General features: G+C 64.2%; 2 protein-coding genes across 7 annotated transcripts; both read right to left on the minus strand.

Moving 5' to 3' along the window:
• Positions 1-328: 328 nt before the first annotated feature.
• Positions 329-6771, minus strand: HDAC10 (histone deacetylase 10). Of its 6 annotated transcripts, none has more exons than XM_078449251.2 (21): positions 6754-6771; positions 5630-6325; positions 5425-5559; positions 5102-5198; positions 4774-4871; positions 4570-4674; positions 4345-4413; positions 4127-4253; positions 3871-3936; positions 3596-3655; positions 3429-3518; positions 3182-3288; positions 3042-3109; positions 2698-2962; positions 2516-2600; positions 2063-2154; positions 1866-1922; positions 1309-1387; positions 985-1167; positions 727-886; positions 329-635 (listed from the first exon to the last, which is right to left on the minus strand). In XM_078449251.2, exons 2-21 carry the CDS (start codon positions 5686-5688, stop codon positions 619-621), a joined length of 2019 nt encoding a protein of 672 aa, XP_078305377.2. In that variant the 5' UTR covers positions 5689-6325; positions 6754-6771; the 3' UTR covers positions 329-618. The 6 variants fall into 6 exon arrangements, with proteins under 6 accessions (XP_078305377.2, XP_078305376.2, XP_078305375.2 ...); XM_078449250.2 differs by having other exon boundaries at positions 6696-6764; XM_078449249.2 differs by lacking the exon at positions 6754-6771 and having other exon boundaries at positions 5630-6747.
• Positions 6772-7629: 858 nt separating this feature from the next.
• On the minus strand, positions 7630-16454 carry MAPK12 (mitogen-activated protein kinase 12). The gene is made up of 12 exons (XM_060656033.3): positions 16220-16454; positions 16001-16130; positions 13464-13522; positions 12461-12572; positions 12300-12329; positions 11972-12019; positions 11276-11390; positions 10974-11045; positions 10774-10853; positions 10615-10693; positions 10359-10532; positions 7630-8254 (listed from the first exon to the last, which is right to left on the minus strand). The coding sequence occupies exons 1-12, from the start codon at positions 16342-16344 to the stop codon at positions 8175-8177; spliced, it is 1104 nt and encodes a 367-aa protein (XP_060512016.1). The 5' UTR covers positions 16345-16454; the 3' UTR covers positions 7630-8174.
• Between the last annotated feature and the right edge of the window lie 2222 nt (positions 16455-18676).

Here is an 18676-nt window from a genome sequence, read left to right on the forward strand (position 1 = left end):
ACCTTGATCAAAAGGAGGGGGGATGTGTGAACAGGAATAAAGGGAAGCTCGCTGGCATGGGCTTGGGACGCCAGGACGGGAGCTGCACCACTCGGCCGATCACAGGAGGAATCGTCAATTCCAGACCCAACAGAAGCGTCAGCAGGAAAGAATCCTCAGAAATCCTCATCATCCTTCTCCAATGGATGCTCATTCAAAACGATCCCTCCCCACTGCCTCCTTTTCCATAAAATAACGTTCCTCTGCTTTGTTAGTTGCACTTGCTTATGGCTTTGCCATAGTCTACTTATCCTGAATTTCAGTTCTCTGCTATTCCTGAATAAGCCCATTTTTGCTGGTAAAACGACTTTTATTTTTTGAGGTTAAGAGGCGTGCAGGAAGTGAGGATGGAACCATCTGTGCAGAGGCAGACCACTGGAGGGGGGGCTCCCTGTCACGGCCGTGGACATAGTGTCCCTGAGCCAGAGCCCCGGACAGCTCTGTAGCCTGGCCATCAGGACAGAGGCCTCAGGAAGTGGTGCACACGTGAGTGTTTAAAGCTGGTTCTCAGGGGACTAGTCTGTGGTGTCACCTCTGGAGTGCAAAGACTCCCACCCTGGCAGGTTTCAAGCTGCCCAGTCACGGCACTTGAGGAGCTGGGAAGAGGTGCACAGTCAGCTTGTCGCTGCGGTGAGCTGCTTCCCCCAGACCCAGTATTCAGCCTGGGCCGTGCCCCCCCAGCCTCACCGGCCACCTGCAGCATCTTCCACTCTGCTTCCAGCTGCCCTCTCAGGTATATCAGGGCCTGTGTGTCCTCTGGGGAGGCCATGGAGAAGGGACCCAGGCCGGGGGGCGCCTCTCCCTGCAACACCCGGGCCAGGACCCCTGCAAGCTGGGATGTGGATCCCTGGGCCGGGAGCAGAGGTGGAAGCAGCAAGTCACTGGTCGCTCCCCACCTGCCCCCCCCCCCCCACCGCCAGCACATCCGCCCCCTGCCCAGCTCACCTGCTCCAGCAGGACCAAGACTCGGCCCCCCGCCGGCCCCCGCAGCAGAGAAGCCAGGAGTGTGGCTTGGGGGACCTGCAGGCCGTGGGCTGGCCCCAGCACCACCAACACGAGGTCAGGCTGGAAGCCATAGGCCAGGGGCAGCACAAGGGCCAGAACACAGCTCACGAACCCACCAGTAGTCTGTGGGAAGAACGGCAGTCAGGGGTCACCCTGCCTGCCAATGTCAGGTGCACAGCCACACCAACAGCCCCACCAGGAAGGGCAGGGGGAGGAGCGGGCCAGCCAGTACGAGGACACCCTGCCCTCGACATCACCGCTCACCCCTGGCAGTGGCACGGAGACCTGGAATTTGGATGGGGCAGCCGCTTCCTTGCCTCTGATGTTCAGCCACAGATTCCTCCTTCCAGGGAAGAGCGAGCACGCGCGGGGGGTGAGCAGGATAGAGGGAGCACGCGCGGGGGGTGAGCAGGGAAGAACGAGCACGCGTGGGGGGTGAGCAGGATAGAGCGAGCATGTGCGGGGGGTGAGCAGGATAGAGGGAGCACGCGCAGGGGGTGAGCAGGATAGAGCGAGCACGCGCGGGGGGTGAGCAGGATAGAGCGAGCATGTGCGGGGGGTGAGCAGGATAGAGGGAGCACGCGCAGGGGGTGAGCTGCTGTTTGCCCTCCAGAGCCCAGACCACAGAAGGGGAGGTGGAGGAGACCTTGGGGGGTGGGGGGAGGGGGCACTGCTGACCCTCTGTGCTGGAGACCCTCCCAGGGACTCCTCTGCCAGCCCCCAGCTGTGGAAGGCCCTGCCCACCCATCACCCATGGGGACCCAGGACTGCGTGCCCACCCACACACAAGGCTGGATGTACACCTGACCCAAGGGTCATACCCGTCGTCGGCAAGGTCTGTGGGCCGATCCAGCTGTCCCACAGCCACACAGAGAAGCCTGGAGGAAAAGTGGGCCCCGGGACAGGTTGCACTCACCCAACCTGGAATCCATTCCCAGAGCCCTCCCCACGCAGCGGGGAGCAGGAGTGGTGGCCAGCAGGGCAGGGGGTGCCCATGGGCCATGCCCTGAAGACTCACCTCCGCGCTCCGTGGGACAAGCTGCGCCGAATGACCACATCCAGGGTGGGAGCCAAGGCGGGCTCCGGGGTTGCTGCAATGCCACTGCTCACCTGGAGGGGTCGACAGTGGGCGCGCAGGACCACTCCCAACCAGATAAACAGACACATCTGCCCCTTCTCTGGGCCCCCCTCTACATAGCTGCCATCTGCGAGATGCTTAAAACTAACTTACGTCATCCCCTTCGCCTCTCCGTCAAGGAGTATTTAGTTGGGAAGACTGAGTGACCCTGAACTCATGACCCTGTCCCTGAGGACTGTTCTAGAAAGGGTCCAGGCACAAGGTAACTCACGTCCGTGTGGTTGTGCACCACCCAGCACTCCCCTGGACAGGCCATCTGCTGTGGGCAGGTCCTGGGCCCTGGGCCCTGCCCCTGGCTCAAGGCCACCCTTGGCCCATCCCAGGTGCACCCACCTGCCCATCCAGGATCCCATTCAAGAGGTGCAGGACCTTCCCAAGTGCAGTGAGAGCCTTGTCCTGGGCCAGGGCCTCGTGTAGCCTATGGTGGGAAAGCAAGACACATGGACAGGAATTGACAGACCCCAGCACATGTACACACACGGCCCCATCCCTCTCCCCAGGCCCACGCTGCCCACCTGGCCCAGGCCCGTGTCTCCTCCTGTGGGGCTGACCCCTCCTGACGGAGGACGTCGGCGGGTAGGACCGGAGCGGCATCCAGTGCAGTCAGGGCAACAGCCGTGCGGACAGGCAGTGTGGGGTTGAGGTGCAGCTGGTCTAGGAGGGAACTCAGTGTGGCCGAGGCCTGCGCCTCTGCTGCCTTGAATTTGGGTCCCCCGGGAGATACAGGTGAGGCTCTCCGCTCCAGGGAGTAGGTGCTGGGATTCAGTATGGGGGTCGACCCTAGGGGGTGGTTCAGAGTCAAAGCCACTGTGTGGGAGCCCAGGATGTGACCCTGCCTCCCAGCTTAGGCCACACTGACCTTGCTGCCGGAGGCTCTTCCAATGAGGGGCCTGGGCAGCCCGGACACTCTGGATGGATTCCAGGGCACTGTGGGGAGAAGCAGGAGCAGTGAGCCCTGGCGTCGCACCCCCAGCCCTTCCCACCTTCCTGGCCCCGAACCTGTGATGAGGCTCCATGGGCCCCAACAGGGGCAAGGCAGGGTCACCCAGCAGCGCCTTCGCCACCATGCACACGGACTGGGACAGCGACTCCAGGTGGTAGCCTCCCTGGGAGGAGAAAGAAAGGAAGGGATGCGACTGGGCCGGGGCATCGCCATCCCAGGCAGGTTACCCCGTCCTGTACAGCAGGCCCCCTCTGATGGCACCCCCGCATCTGACCAGTGAGCCCTCCCAGCTGTCACGGTCACCTCCAGCACAGCACAGACTCGGCCGCCGGCCAGCACCTGCAGCAGCTGTGTGAGGTGGGAGAAGCACTGCGGCGTGGCCCGCATCTGCCCCTGGAAGCAGAGCCCAGCGTGATGGGCGCCGGGCCCCGGGCCCCCGGGAGCCCTCCCCTGCCAGGCCAGGCCCTCACCTCGGGATCCCCGATCGCAGAGTCAAATCCTGCTGAGATGAGCACCAGCTCAGGGTCAAACTGTGGGCGGGGCCACGCGGGGATGGGCAGGAAAGAGACCGGAGCGGGGGTGAAGGAGGCCCCTCCAGATAGCACTGCCCATCCGGAGGATTCCATTCTTCTATGGTGTGGGCGGGGGGGGGGGGGGGGGGGGGGGGGAGGGCGGGTACTTTGGACAGAGGATCGCCCTCCCCTTCTCCTGTCATCAAGACCACGCCTGCCCCCCATCCAGTTACCTCAAAGGCCACGGGGAGCAGCACATGGAGGAAGGCGGCCACGTAGTCAGCATTTCCCATCCCAACCTGTGGCCATGGGGCATCAGTGCTGGGCCCCGTGGCAGAGGGCTATGAAGTCTCCGTCCCTGGGGCCCAGACTCTGGGGGTGACCCTGGAAGGATGCCCTGAACTCTGTTCAGGAGGCCTGGGGCTGCGGGGCAGGGGCGAGGCCCGGGTGAGGGGCTCTGTGTAGGCGGCTGGCGGGAGAGGCAGGCACCTGATTCCAGGGCAGGTTGACAGTGAAGCCACGGCCCTGCCCCTGCCCGACAGCATCTGCATCCGATTCTCGAAGGTAGGGCCAAAAGTGCCCATGCTCATAGCGGTGCCAGGAAAAGTAAAGGACGCTGTGGACAACCAGCCACGACCAGAGGTCAAGACCTTGTCCCCATGGCTCCCAGCAAAGGGTCTCGGGGAAGGGTCGCGTCCCCGGCTCACCTGGGGTCATCCTCAAAGATATACTGGATGCCCTGACCGTGGTGGACATCCCAGTCGACAATGAGGATCCTGGGGACAGGGAGTGCTCAGAGGTCACTGAGTGGCAGAGCCTCTGACCTTGGGGCCACAGCCCACCCCAGGAAGACAAGGGGCTGGATGGGGTCTCTCAGCAGCCCACTCTACCACCCTCCTGTCGGGCCTGGGCCCCTGCCTCGCAGTGCACACCTGTGCAGCCCGTGTCTCTGCTTGGCGTATTTGGCTGCTATGGCCACGTTGTTGAACACGCAGAATCCATTGGCAGCGGCTCTCTGGCTGTGATGCCCAGGAGGTCTGTGGGTGAAAATTGGGTGTGGGACCCATCAGGGTCATCCTGTGCCCTCACAGGGCCACCCACGGGTGGGAGCGACCCAGGAAGGGGACAGCTCTCACCTCACCAGGGCGAGCCCGTTGTGCACAGCCCCCGTCAGCACGGCATCCACCAGCTGCAACGCAGCCCCCACGGCCAGCCGGGCACAGTGGAAGGTACTCTGTGGGGCAGGGGTGCAAATGAGCCCCCACCCCCGCACCTCACAGGCTCTGCCCAGGCCCGCGCAGGGTGCAGCAGGCAGCAGGGCGTGTAGGCCATGTGCACATTCATGAATGTGGGGCCGTTGGCCAGGGTTGGCGGCAAGGCCATAAATCAGTCACGGGCATGTGGATGTGCAGTGGGGAGGTAGCGTGTCCCCACCCAGGAAGTGGTGTGTCCCCAGGGCCGCACCGGATGGAAGTAGACAGCGTCGTATTGTCCAGACAGCGCCTGTAGTTCCCTAGTGCTCAAGGTCTGGGTTCCTCGCACCAAGGACACATACTCTGGGCTGCAGGGGGACAGGTAGGCAAGGCAGGGTCACCAGCAGGAAGAGGCGGAGAAAGAGGGGCTGGACCCCTGGGGGCACTGCCCACCTCACTGTTTCGTCACCCACCCACCCAATGGTGAAACTGAGGCAGGTAGGGGAGATGCTCTGTTTTCAAGATGCTGGCAGGCTGGGTGGCCTCAGGTCCTAGCTGGCCTCCTCTGTGGCATGTGGCTCCCCAGGGTCTGACCTGTGTACCAGGCCCAGCTCTGCCTCGGAGGCCTCTCGGGCTGCCAACTGTAGACACCTCTGCTCCAGGCCCCACTGCCGCAGGCGCTCCAGGGCTGTAGTCAGGCGCTCCGGACGCTCGATCTCACACTCAGGGCTGAGTGGACACAGAGCTCAGGGTCCAGAGCCCCCTCTCCATCCTCCCACCTCTGCCAGGTCACACTTACTCTTCCCAGAGCAGCCGGGCCGCTGTCATGTCCTCGTGGTGCACCAGCGCAGTCCTCATGGCACAGCCGTGGTCACTTTGGGCCACCCTGGCTGGGCAGGTGAATGCACTGCCTGTCCCCTCCTTGCAGCCCCCGGGAGCTGGGACGACCGGCTGGGAGCCTGGGCAGGAACACGCAGAATCCAGGCAGGGAAGTAGGCCGACAGGGGGGCTCCCAGGGCCAGATTTCCCCACTTCCTCAGACTCTGACCCAGCGCCCAAAACCCCGCCCCGAAGCGCGGCCTGACGGGAGCTGGGCTGGCGAGACGCCTGGGGCCCGGGCCCGGGCCGGGGCCGTGCTGCCCCATCTCTCCTACTCCGCGCTCCGGCTGCGGCTCCAAGACCTACCTTCCCCCACCCCGGCCCGGAGCCTGAGGCGTGTCGCGGGCCTCCCTCTCCCTCTAGAGGTGGAGGGGGCGGGTGAGGTCCAGTGTGCCCAGGACCCCGCGGACCGCCCCAAATCTCCCCCGACCCAGCCTGACCGCGCAGGCCAAGGCGTCAGACGCGTCCTCAGCCCATCACGTCTGGCGCTGCCCTGGGACGCATCCGAGGGCCGCTTGGGCTAGGGGAGCCCGGGCCTGGGCGACGTCGACGCGCAGCGCTTCCCCCGAGGTGTAAGAAGGGAGTGGCGGGGTCCGATTTTAGCTCCAGAAAGACCCTGGCCAAAGAGCAGACCAGTCGGAGGGTCAGGGGGTGGCAGAGCAGCTAGACAAGAGCCGCGGAAGCCTGGGGCGAGGCAAGGCAGGAGGGAAAGGCGAACACAGGGAGGGTCTGGGCAAGGAATGCATGCATGAGGCCAGCAACCGAGCCAGATGGCCAGAGAGGAGGAAAGTGGGAGCCAGGGCCCTGAAACAAGGGCTCTGGCAACAGCGCCCAGGGCCCGAATCCTGAGGCGGCGGGCTTCACGGGAGGCGGCGTTCTGAAGGGGATAGGCCCTGGGGGGCGGGGCACGTAGGAGGCGGGGCCCTGGGCGGGAGTGCAGCCAACCCCGTTCGTGGGTGCCCCGGAAGTGTAGGAATGGCCCCTACGGCGGGAAGGATGCGGCCCGCGGCCCCACCGGGGTTCCCACCGTCCCAGTCGAGGCACCTGCCAGAGTCCACAACGGACAAGCTACCAGCGCCGGGAAGACTCCGATTGGGTCATTTGGGGTCAGGTGCCCACCCCTCAGCCAATCACGGTGGCTATGGGGCTGGCGTACTCTGATTGGCCATCCTGGCACACGTGGCCCCAGAGGCGGGGCCTGTGACAGACCGCCCTTCCCGGATCGCTCTGAGCCGGGGGTCCTGAGAAGGGTCGGCCCCGGGAGCACCAGAGAGCCCCTGAGCAGAGGAGGCCGGTGTCCGCTGTGGCAACTCGGCTGGGCCAACTGTTCACGTGTCCGGCCGAACTCCAGGCCAGAAGGGGGACGGCCTGGCCCCGCTTTGGGCATACCTGCCCTGGGGACAAGTGGGAGGAGCCAGTGCGAACGCAGGAGCCCTAGAGACATCCACTGGCTGGCAGAAGGCTGCGCGGGCTCGCGGATGGCGCTGGCATGTGGACGCCGGGGCGGGAGGTTTCAAATGACAACAGAACCCACTGGCGTACTGTGTGTGACAGGTGCCTCAAAGCGTCTAGCGTGACCCCTCCTCTCCAGGAACCTGGCCCTGGAGACTGCTGGGAGCTCAGACAGCTGGGACTGAGCCCCAGGTTGGGCCCTAACGCCCCGTCCTGAGCGGGCTCTGCCTGGGGCCTGGCTCCAGAATCTAAACTTTTAGAGGAAGTCCTCAGAAGGGGCGGGACCAATCCCTACCCCGGGGGCTTCAGGCTCTGGGCTCACTGTGGACCTGGGAGGAAAGGCGTGCCCGGGCACAGCTACTAAGAGGGACTGAGGCTCGGGAGCCAGCTTCTTTTCTCGATGCCTGGCTGCAGCTCAGAGACCTAAAGGTGGAGATCCAGCGCGAGAATTAGGAAGGAAAGCCAGAGTGGGATCTCTACAAAAGGGTTTATTTCCTTCCCGTCATGTGGGCATAGCACAGGGCCAATTTACATTCCGGGCTGGGGGTTCAGGAGAGTCCACACCAACGCCCCCCAGGAGAGACATCCCTGAGTAGGCACTCAGTGCCCTCCCTGTGTGTCTCTTTCAGCTGTGTGAACTGGGTTCCAGCAGGGGCTGGAGCGGACAGGGTCAGGCCAAGCCTTGACCCAAGCCTCACCACCCCCATCCCCCACGGGCTCTGAGGCTTCTTGTTGCACCTGGGGAAGGGGACCACTGCCCAGGGAGTCAGAGGCCAGTCCCAGGTCAGTTTGGCGTCCTGTTCAGAAGGTCCAGATGCCCTCCCAAGGTTAGACTGAGGTGGTAGCCTTGAGAGCAGGGTAACGGCTGGGGGAGGGGGTCCATGGAACCATAGGTCTCCTGGGATGCAAACCCCAGCCAGAGTCACAGTGATAATCAGGATCCCCTTCCAGGTGGAAGCCCCAGCCAGGGTCCTCAAGGCCCCCTCCCCACCGCTCTCAGGGCCCAGGGGTCTTCACAGCGCTGTCTCCTTGGACACCTTGGTCCCCAGCTGCCGGGGAGGCTTGAAGCTGAGCACTTCCTTATATGTGACACCTGGGGTGGGGTGAGGGAGACAGATCATCACGGGAGAAGGGGCCCCATCACCCTTCAGAATCAGCTCCTACAATTCACACCAAAGGCAGAAGCCAGTGACCCAGGAAGAACACTGGGCCCAGCTCACTGGTACCTGCCCTGACCAGCACTGAGTCCTGTGAGGGGCGGCTCAGGGTAGGGGTGGGAAGAGTTCCCCGGCCCTAGAGCACAGGCTGTTAGCCATTGACCTAGGGGCCCAGCCGGTCCCCAAAAACATCAGGGCCAGAGGTCATTGCTGGAGTGCAGGTGCCACTTCATCCGAGGCTACGGCCACTCTCAGCCCACCTGTGCCCATCCACCCCGAAGGGGCTCCTGTAACCCAAACCCACTGCCCCTGGCGTGGCCAGACAGGCCCTGGCCCCGCAGCCTTCTGCAGTGAGCAGAGGCTGTCCTGGCAATGTAAATCAACGTGTCTACTCAAGCGGAGCCACTCAGGGCCCCAGCAGGGCACACCTCGATTTCTGGATCGAGACTATCCATAGAAACTTAAACGAGGGGAATTCCCACCACCCACAGCATCTGCCCTCCTTGCCTAGTGGTCCTGTCCCCTGTCCCCAGAGCAAGCCATCCCAAAGGAAGGAAAAAGCCTGATTTGCTTCTCCTCTGGCCAGTCTGCAGCGGGACAGGTTCTGCTCAGCCTACCTCACTGTTTCCATGCTCACCTGGCCAGTGGAGCACCTGTTTGGGGGACTCTGCTCCTCCAGAGCCCAGTTCAGGAAACACTGTGCATTTAGAGCAGGCGATCTGTGGTTTGCCCTGCCTGTGGCATGGATGTATTCCCGCCCCCCGTGGTGCCTCCTCGGCCCTTCATCTGATCCTAACACAGGGCTCAACCCATACACGGAAGGTCTATGTGAAGCTGGCTGTTCCCAGGGAAACAGGAGACGATGAGAGTTTGCATTCCTGACCAGGGGCTTAGCCACAAACAGGTCACGTGTTCTATAGTAAAAGCAAAATCTCTTACCACAGTCTGTGTGGGTGGGGACCACAGAGAGGAGCCTGTGGCCCGTGGTTTTCATGTTATCTTTTTTAGCGGCAGAAAACTTTCCCCAAACTAAACGAAACTTAAGAGCACAAAACAGCACAACTAAGGGCGGAGCTCTGTTGAGAGTTACCAAGCACCCCGTGGCTTAAGGAACGTGATTTGGGAACCACCAGTCCAGTCCCACCCTGACCCCCATGTGCAGGACCAAGGCCCTATGTCTGAGGCAGAGCCAAGATGGGGCCTAGGACACAGTGGCCACCGTGTGCCACGGCCCCAACAGTGCTAACTGCTGCCCTCGGACATCCCAGCACCCTCCAGGCTGGTCCTGCAGCCACCAAGAGAAAGACACCAAGCCCAGCCCTCACTGCCTGCCATTCTGCCAAGACAGTTTCAGCCCAGGGCTTCAGGACCACAGCAGAGAGAGGCCTGGGGACCTGGCAGGTGTCCCTGAGCCCAGCCTGAGGCTTAATATTTGCTGGTTGGCCCTCAGGGATGAAGGGAAGGGCCCTTAGTGTAAGGCAACAGCCAGCCTGGCAGTACAGAGCAGTTACAGGTGCATCTGAACTGCTCAGTGGGACTGGAGGAACAGGCGAGGGGTGGTGAGGGGGCTGTCTGGGGCCGGGGGTGGGGGGCTTCTGCTGTTGGCAGGACATGAGAGGTGTGAGTCGTGCGGGTGGGAGGGGTCCTGAAAAGGGCAGAGAGGCAAGGACGAGTTCAAGAGGTAAGAGTGGAGGCCTGGGGGATGAGTGGGAGTGGAGGGGCTCCGGAATGGCCTGGGTCTCTGGCCAGGACATGGGGAGGATGTGGGCAGCATTGGGCAGGGCCGGCAGGGCTGGGAGAAGCCAAGTGCTCACAACGGCCCTGAGCTGAGAGCTGCCTCCTGCAACTTCCAGAACTCCCCTCCTGCTCTTGTTTGTGCCGAACCTCCTGCCAGGAACATTCTTTCATCCCGCAGCTCCAGCCAGAGGTCACCTTGACCTAGAAGCCCCACTGCCCTCTGAGTCTGTTGTGTTCCTCAGCTGACCTGCCTCCCAGGACTCAGAGCCCATGCACAGGCCCTGCCCAGAGCCCCCCACTCACGCTTCCACTCGTCCAGCGTGCGATCCACATCGTCAAAGGACTCGTCGTACTTCTGGGCCTTGGGTTCATCCTCCGTGTCCTGCAGTGACTCGAAGTAGGGGTGTGTGAGCGCCTCGGCCGCAGTCACCCGCCGTTCGGCATCCAGTACCAGCATTTTCTCCAGGAGGTTCACAGCTGCGGGGAGAACTGGTTAGGGAGGGTCGCAGGCCCCAGCGCCCTGGTCACTGACCCGCCCCACCCCCCAGTCCAGCCCTACCCAGAGGACTTGCGTTAGTCAGGATGGAGGCAAAATCCTTCTTCTCCAACTCGGGGAGGCCCTTCATGTAGTTCTTCGCCTTTTAAGGAAGAGAGGGTAAGGGGCCAACCCACAGGCCCGGGCCCAGCCCCTCCCGCCCCCGCCCAGCTCCCCACTGACTTCGGCACTCTGCAGCCTCTGCACAAATTCATCGGGAGGAGTCCCTGTCACCTTCATGATCTCCTTCAGCTGGTCCAGGTCTGTGCTGAGATGAGGAGCACAGCACGGGGCCAGAGAGCAGGGCGTACCCCCCCACCTGGCTGGGGCAGCATGCCCAGCACCCCCCCAGACCCAGCCTACCCCCCACAAGTGTAGGATACGGTCACTGCCCTTGAACAGCGTCTTCCCTGTGATCATTTCTGCCATGATGCAGCCCGCTGACCAGATGTCCACTGAGACAGAAGCCCCGGCATCAGGGCTCTGTGGGCCAGGGAGGGGGGCGGGGGACACAGACACGGGAGGGGGACGTGGACATAGGGGCCATCTAGCCTGCCACACCCTCGCCCCAATCCCATCCCAGGTCAGCAGCCTCCCCGTGGAGCAGCCACCACTGGGCTTCCCATGAAGAAAGGGAAGATGGTGGGCAAGGCCAGGGTGGCTCTGCGTCTCTGGGCATCCTCACCCGTCTGGGTGTAGTGCATCCAATTCAAGATGACCTCAGGTGCACGGTACCACCGGGTCACCACATACCCAGTCATCTCGCTGTCGGCCTGCCTGGCCAAGCCGAAGTCCAGGATCTATAGTCAGAATCAGGAAGGTGGGGCAATACGGCCCCCAGGGAGCAGGTGGGCCAGCCTATGACCCAGGAGCACCAGGCACACCGGGGCCTCTGCCAACCCTCCAGGGCCTGAGGTCATGGCCTCTCCATGAGTTCCTCCCCATGGCCAGTGCCCCCAGCCCCACCCGACCTTGCCTTCTCCTACCCTCAGGAGCGGGCACTCCCATGGGTCTCCTCTCCCTGCTCCTCTACTCTCTGCTGACCCCAGGACCTGGCCAGCACTTTACAGGGGCCCCCTCTGCCCTATGCTGGCTCAGGTATGGAGGACCAGGGACACCTCCCGCCCTTCACCTTAATCAGGTGTGAGAGTGCGCCCACTTCGGCCCCCCATTCCCCGTGCACCAAGTGCCTCCCCAGGGCCCCTCTGCCTGTCAGCTGCCAGCCATGGCCTGGATGGCTGCGGTCTGGTCCCTCTGCCTGGGCTCGAGCCAACACTCCCCCAGGCCTGAGGGCCCAGGGCTACAGGCAGATGGACAGGCGGGGAGAGATGCCCAGCCCCCACCTCCCCCACCCCCCCCGCCCATCCCAACCAACACACACCTTCAGCTCACAGTCCTCATTCACTGCCAGATTGCCAGGCTTCAGGTCCTGGGGGCACAAGAAAGGTGGGCGAGCAGCCCCTCCCACCACACCAGGGCCAGAGCCTGGACACCTGAATGTGGGGCAGCCAGACTCGGCCATCCCCACTCGGATGCCCTTCCAGGAAGGACAGAGGTACCCAGGCCCCCACAGCTGTGTGTGAGCCTCGCACACACTCCCCACTGGCCCCATCTTGCCCCCTCACAGGCCAGCAGTGGAGGCTCCTGGCAGTCAGGCCCCTCCCACACCTACAGGGCACAGGAAGTTCCCACCCAGCACCAGGACTCACCCTGTGGATGATGCCAGCAGCATGGATGTACTATGGGGACAGACAGAGGATCAGTGGCAGTCAGCTCCGGGACCTCAGAACCACGGACGAGCAATCCCACCCTGGCCCCGGCCTGGCCTGGGGGGCTCTGCCCCTCCTGCAGCACCCCTGTGCGCTCCCACCTTTAGCCCCTTCAGCATCTGGTAGACAAGGAACTGGATTCGGTCCTCGCTCAGCTTCTCGTGCTTCATGAGTTTGCCCAGGTCGGTGCCCATGAACGGCATCACCAGGTAACTGCAGGGACCGGGGTGGGTGCGGACAGTGGGCATCACACCCCCTGGGCCTAGGCTCAGACCCTGGAGACCCTGGGGATCGCCTGGCAGCACCTTCTACCTTCCACAGTGCAGCACCAGGCTCCACCCACCTTCCCACGCACACCTGCCCCAGAATGTCAGGTGGGTCAGGACCGTGTTCTGGGGTTTCCTGCAGGGCCACATGGAGGCTAGGGTGTAGGGAGCACCAGGGATCACAGACAGAAGAGGGTGCAAGAGGAAGGAGGGAAGTGCCTGTGGGCAGGGGTGGGGACAGGAGGACACGTGGCTCAGAGGAGCAGGCTGGGCCTGTAGGTGGAGGGAGAGAGACACAGAGCACAGACATTTAACACCTCGCCAGGACACTGAGGCCTATGTGTGTCCTCGACCTCTGCAAGGTCAGACGGCAAGGAGCCCGTCCTCAGCCCTTCCCAGGCTCAGCCCCCAGCCTTGGCCGACGACAGTATGAATCCAGGGATGGCAGCCACAGGCAGGCCCCCTGCCGCCCCGCCCCTGCCTGCCAGCAAAGGTCAGCAGCTCCAGTTACAAAGCCACATACTTGACGCCAGGGTCCCAGAGCACGGGGCCTGCTGGCTAACCCACGCAGGTCCCACGCTCACACCTCCAGCACTGGACAGCCCGTGCCAAGCGTGGTCCAAGGAGGCCCGGGCTGCACCCAGCTGCGCCAGTGCCGTGGTTCCCAGGGGTGCGTGGCAGGGGGTGCACTGTGGTGTGGGGAAGGGGTGGGCAGTGTGCATCCCGACCCCGCTGGGCCGCAGGGACAGGCCCACATGCCAACACAGAACCCGAGTCAGCACCCAAGAGCAACCCAACACCCCTCTGCCCTGCCCAGCCCTCCCAGGACGGCACTCACAAGTCTGTGAAATCATCCAAGGTTTCGTCAGGAGTGAACACGTCCAGCAGCCCGATGACCTGGGGAGGAGGCCGGAGTAACAGGTGGGATGGGGGCACAGTGGAGGGCATGGGGGTTCAGGCAAACCCCCGAGGCTGGCACTGTGCTCTGAGCAGGAAAGCCCCCTACAGATATCCCCGTCCCTTCCCACTGTCCACAGGGCCTGGCTCTGTCTGTTGGCCATGCAACCCAGTGCTGGCACACGTGCCCATAGACACAGGCTATTTTTGAGTGATGACCACAGGAATCCTCTGGGGGAGGGGCAGCCCCAAGTCTGGGTCAGCTCTCAGCCACCCAAGGAGCTCCAGCCCCTTGGCCCTTTGTCCCCCTCTTCCTGCCTCCACGGAAGACTCGAGACCAGGGTGGGACAGCCCCCCAGGGGAGTGCCAGCCCCCAGCAGGTCCACCAGGGAGCCTAGTTTCCGCTGGAGAGGCCCAGGCTGACAGCACCATGATCGAGCTGACAGCTAGACCCAGCCCCGCAGGTCCCTGGGCAGCTTGTACATCCTAGTGGCCAGAGGGGCAGCTGGATGTGCCAGGAGGGAGGACCCCTGGTATAGGCCATGCAAATGGGGGCCGAGGTAGAAGGGAGAACACTCCAAGCGTTTGAGGAACACGGGGAGAAAGGCCAGGTGGCCGAGGCCCAGGCCAGGGAGCAGCCAAGGAGAGGCCAGAGGGAGCCCAAGTAGGCCCTTGCATGCCAGGTGAAGGTTTGGCTTCGATCCTAAGAGCTGCCGAGAAAGGGTTTAAATAGGTGTGATGCTGAGTGAGTCCCCCTGTGTGCTGTATGGGGACAGACAGGAGTGAGGCAAGAGTGGACACAAGGTAGAGGGACGGCTAGATGGCCTTCAGAGCCGCCAGCCAGAGCCATGGGCACAGGGAAGGAGAGGACAGAGAGGGAGGTCCAGTGAGGGCCTGGAGGCAGGCAAGTACTAGGGAATGAGGACAGTGTCTTTGCAAGAAGAGGACAGAGGACAGGGTCCCCAAGTGTAAGGAGGGTCCGTCAGGTTGATGGAGACTTCCGTACCTCTGCAGCGTGGATTCTGGCCTAAAGTGCAGGGAAGGAGAGGGAGAAGGCCTGAAGCGTGGGTGGAAGGGTGGGACCCGCCATGGCACCCAGCCCCTCATAGCCTCAGCGTTCTTGTAGGAAAATGGTTTTACGATGGGCTGAGCCTCCTAGCTGCGTTCAGGCACCATGCAGGCAGTGGCAGCTGGCTGCTAGTGGGTTGGGAGCTCAGCTGGGAAGGCACAGAGGGGGGGATTGGGCCAGGGGGCCCAGCAACTGAAGGAAAGCCCTGAGCCCTTGGGGAATGGGCAGGGCAGGCAGGAGAGGGGGCAGTTGGGGAGGAGTATGCAGCCTTGAGGAGATGGGTCTGCCTTCATGGGAACCAACCTGGGCATGACTGGGTGTAACCAGAAGGTAGGGAGGGCGGCACTGGGCTGCTGTCCGTCCCAAATGGATTCTGCCCCTGTTCCCCGCCCCCCCCCCCCCCCCCCCGGGAAGGGCCAAGGGCAGAGAGGGAAAGTCAGAGTGAATGAAGGACCCTGTGTCAAGGGGACAAGTTTCCTGGTGGACGTGGGACTCGTTTTCCCCAAAGGAGGCTGGTGGCTCTGATGATCCAGGAGGGGCCAGACCATCAGGAGCATGATTAGCCCAGGGTCTGAGTACTCACACCAGCAGTCCAAACTAGGGGTGAGGCAGGAATGGCTGGTGTGGGAGGGACAGAGTTCAGGGCCACAGGAAGAACATCGAGAAGCAACAGGGGCTCCCCTAGGAGAGAGAAGGGACCCAGACCTGCCCTCTCCCGGCACAGAAGGAGGAGTCTCTGCGCTGGCCACTGCCTAGTGCCCTCCACACGCCAGCTCTGTAAACCCCATCACCACCGGACACCCCAAGGCTCTGAGGTGACAATGCCGGCATGCCAACTCCTGCTCGGTGACTAGCTCTGCACCCCTGAACCGAGGCTGGGGCGGTGGACTGGAGCAGAATGCGCAGGACAGGGACCTGACGGGTGCAGAAGGGGGCCTGGGGCGCAGCTGTGGAGGACGCCTGGGGAGAGGGAAGAGGCTGGTGCCTCTAGGATGACTGTGTCCTCTCTCACCTGCAGGCTCCGGCTGGGGGCAGGGTTGGGGTGAGGCCTGGAAGATGCCCTTGGCCTGGGCAAGCCACCGTCCCCTGACTGGGATCTGGGTTGAGGAGCCAGATGTGGCCCCAGGAACGAGCCAAGGAGCTAAGCCCTTGGCAGGGCCTGGCCTAGCAGGGAGGACTGGAGCCTGGGGAAGCAGTCTCTCTCAGAAAGGGGGCGGGGGGCCTGCGCTCAGCTCGTGGAGCCCCACCAGCATCGTGGCGTACAACGCCCTGATCCCGCACGTCCGCCCTGCCACATGGGCGGGGTCGCCCAGGGGCTGGGTACCGGGGCCTCAGCCTCCCAGGGCAGGACTTGCACGGATGGACGAGGAGGCCCTGAGCCCGGCTGAGCGGGGACCGGCGCGACTCACGTTCTCGTGACGCATGTGCTTGAGGAGGCGAAGCTCGCGGTAGGCGCGCTTGGCGAACAGCTCGGACTGGAAGGGCCGGTACAGCTTCTTGATGGCCACCTTGGCACCGGTGCGGCTGTCCACGGCCGAGCTGCGGGGCGCACCGCTGAGCGGGAGGCCGGCCCGCCCCCGCCGCGCGCCCCCGCCGCCCGCCGGCCGCCCCGCCCGGCCTGCGCTCACCACACGGCGCCGTACGCGCCGGAGCCCACGGGCTGCAGGTCCTGGTACACGGCGCGCACCTCCCAGGCCGTCTTGGTCACCTCCTGGCGGTAAAAGCCCTTGCGGGCGGGCGGCGGGGAGCTCATGGCAGCCCCGGGCGCCGCCCCCCGCCGCAGACCCCGTGGGCGCTGCGCCCCGAGGACCGGTGTGTGTGGGGTGGGGGGGGGGGGGACACCCGGGATCGGCGGGACTCCCTTGGCGCGCGCCCGGGGCCGCCGCCTGGGCACAGCCCGCTACGCGCCGCCCGGGTCCTCCGGCTCCCGGCTCTGTCCCCTTTTCCCGCCGCCGCCCTCCCGGCTGTCGGGAGCGCGCGACCCCGGCCCGACCCCAGCCCGGGCCCGGGGTAGCGCGCGGTCCCTCCCCTGCCCGCCGACCAACCGGCCCCCGGGCCGCGCGCACGTGACGCCCCCGCCCGCCCTCCGGCCCCCGCGGAAACCCGAGGCGGCCGCGGCGGGGGTGGGCCGGCCGGGGACGGGGGAGCGCCGCCCCGCAGGGCAGTGCCCGCCCGAACGCGCTCCGCCGGAGGCCCCCGCCGCCTCCCCACCGGAGCTGGACTCCCCCGGCCCGGGTCGGGGGTGTCTCAGCCTTAGCGCCTTGGGGCTCCCGGCTCCTCCCCAGTAGCCACGCCCCCGGGGAGCTGGGCCCCGACCGAGGACCTCTTGTTCCCAGCCGCAAGTCACTGTCCACCCGCCTCGCCAACTCCACCCCACCGACCCGGTCCCCCAGCCCTGAGCCCCCTCCGCCCCCACCGGGCTGAGCTCCGTGTTCCCCAAGTCTGCTACCCACCTTGCAGGACACGCCCTTCCCCTGGGGCTGACCATCCTGTCCCAGTATGGGGTTTCCCCCCCTAACCCTCGAATTGCCGGCATCCCCTTCCCTGTGGAGGAGCTGGTTCCGTTTCCCAATCTTAGGCTGCATCCCCAACACCCCTCCCTGTGACCTCCCGACCCCAGGAGCCAGAGAAGTTGTTCCTGTAGGGTCCCCCCCTTGGGCCCTTGTGCACCTCCCAACCCCCTCCTCTCCATTCCCCCCTCCCCAGTGGGAAAGCCTGCTCCCAGCATTTGCAAGTCCCTTTGTCCGTCCCCCCTTCTGCCCAGCTTACTCCCTCCGGTTTGTCTCAAGGTTGGTCTGAGCCTCTCCACCCTCTCCAGAAAGTTGTGCTTGACCCCAGGGGTGAAGGAGGGCCCCACTTGGGCTCTCTGCGCCCTCTTTAACCCTCGATGGGGGCAGCGTCCTTCCATGTCTGGCCACATCCTGGACCAGATGCTCCTGGAGGACAGAGCCCCCTCCACGACCTCTTCCACCCAGTGACCTAGGCCTGAGAACCAGTGGAGTAACAGGATCCCCGAGGCCCCCTGCCCCTCCCTCTGTGCCCTGCCGGCCGCTGCCGCCATGAATCAGCAGCTCAGAGGCGGCCAGAGCAGCTTTGCACCTGGGCTGCGGGCTGGTGATCTGCAGCACCCAGGACTGGAGACTAGTCAGTGGGAGCAGCCTGGGGTCACTGGAGCCACAGCCACCTGTGCCCTTCATGCCCTGGGCTGCCTGTGGCACTCCACCTGCCTCCTCCAGGAGGCCCCTAGCTGGCCTTCTTACTCCCTGTGGTGGGGTCCAGGGGTCTGGTCGTCTGGTCGGCTTCCCTAGGTGGCACGTGTCCCAGTTCTCCCATCCCCTAACCCCCACCCAGCCTCGCTTGGTTTCCAGGGGTTCCCCAGAACCTGAGGCCCAGTAGCCGTACTGACCAGGCCCCCGGAGGCCTCACTCCCACGTGGTCTCCACCCCCAAGGCCCAGGGCAAGGGCACGACTGCCCTTGTTGAGGCCAGTGCCTTTCCTCCGTTGAACTGCAGGGCAAGTGTGTCCTGAGAGCAGGTGGTCTCTTTCCCCTTAAAGAAGCTATTCCCCCCACACACACCCGCTTCACCCAGTTCCAAGCAAGGACAGGCCTTTGCTCCCAGAGACCCCCGATTGTCCCCCAGCAGCCTCCCTGACCACTGAAAGGCAGCACAGGTCTGTATCTGGGCCAGAAGCTGAGCCTGCCCAATGAATTCCTCAGCAAGGCAGCTGGGGTCCATCTGTGGGTGGCCATCCTGCCTTGTCCCTCCTCAGAACCCATTAGCCTGGGTGGAGAACCCAGTCCACCCCACCCCAGTCCCCCCTGAGCTCTTGGGGAGCAGGGAGGGTGCTATGCCGGTGATGACTGCTTGTCCGCCTGGACACCCAAGGGATGGAGGCCGTGCGGGGTCTGGTGGGGCCAGGCCAGCTGGGGATGTGGTGCACAGATCCAGCGACCCACTCCAGGCAGTGCGGACAGCCAGGCAGCGGGGCCTGGAGACTCGGGACACAAGCCGAGTGAGAGAGAACCCCTTTATTGTGAAACCCTGGTGCAGGCACTTGACGTTGAGGCCTCTGGAAGGTGGGAG

The sequence above is a fragment of the Panthera onca genome, chromosome B4 (genome assembly GCF_046562875.1).
Source record: "Panthera onca isolate mPanOnc1 chromosome B4, mPanOnc1 haplotype 2, whole genome shotgun sequence".
NCBI lineage: Eukaryota > Metazoa > Chordata > Mammalia > Carnivora > Felidae > Panthera > Panthera onca.

Bases quoted from the DNA above. Each gene is read 5' to 3' on its own strand.
- HDAC10 (XM_078449251.2), bottom strand. From the start codon at position 5,688: ATGAGGACTGCGCTGGTGCACCACGAGGACATGACAGCGGCCCGGCTG. The intron at 3,937-4,126 runs GTGCCTGCCTCT...CCATGGCCACAG, and splicing joins TCAACCTGCCCTGGAATCAG to GTTGGGATGGGAAATGCTGA. The intron at 3,289-3,428 runs GTGACCGTGACA...TTCTCCTCCCAG, and splicing joins GAGTCTGTGCTGTGCTGGAG to GGAGGCTACCACCTGGAGTC.
- MAPK12 (XM_060656033.3), bottom strand. From the start codon at position 16,344: ATGAGCTCCCCGCCGCCCGCCCGCAAGGGCTTTTACCGCCAGGAGGTG. The intron at 13,523-16,000 runs GTGAGTCGCGCC...CCTCCTCCCCAG, and splicing joins AGCACATGCGTCACGAGAAC to GTCATCGGGCTGCTGGACGT. The intron at 8,255-10,358 runs GTGAGTGGGGGG...ACCCCACCCCAG, and splicing joins CACGCTGGACGAGTGGAAGC to GTGTCACATATAAGGAAGTG.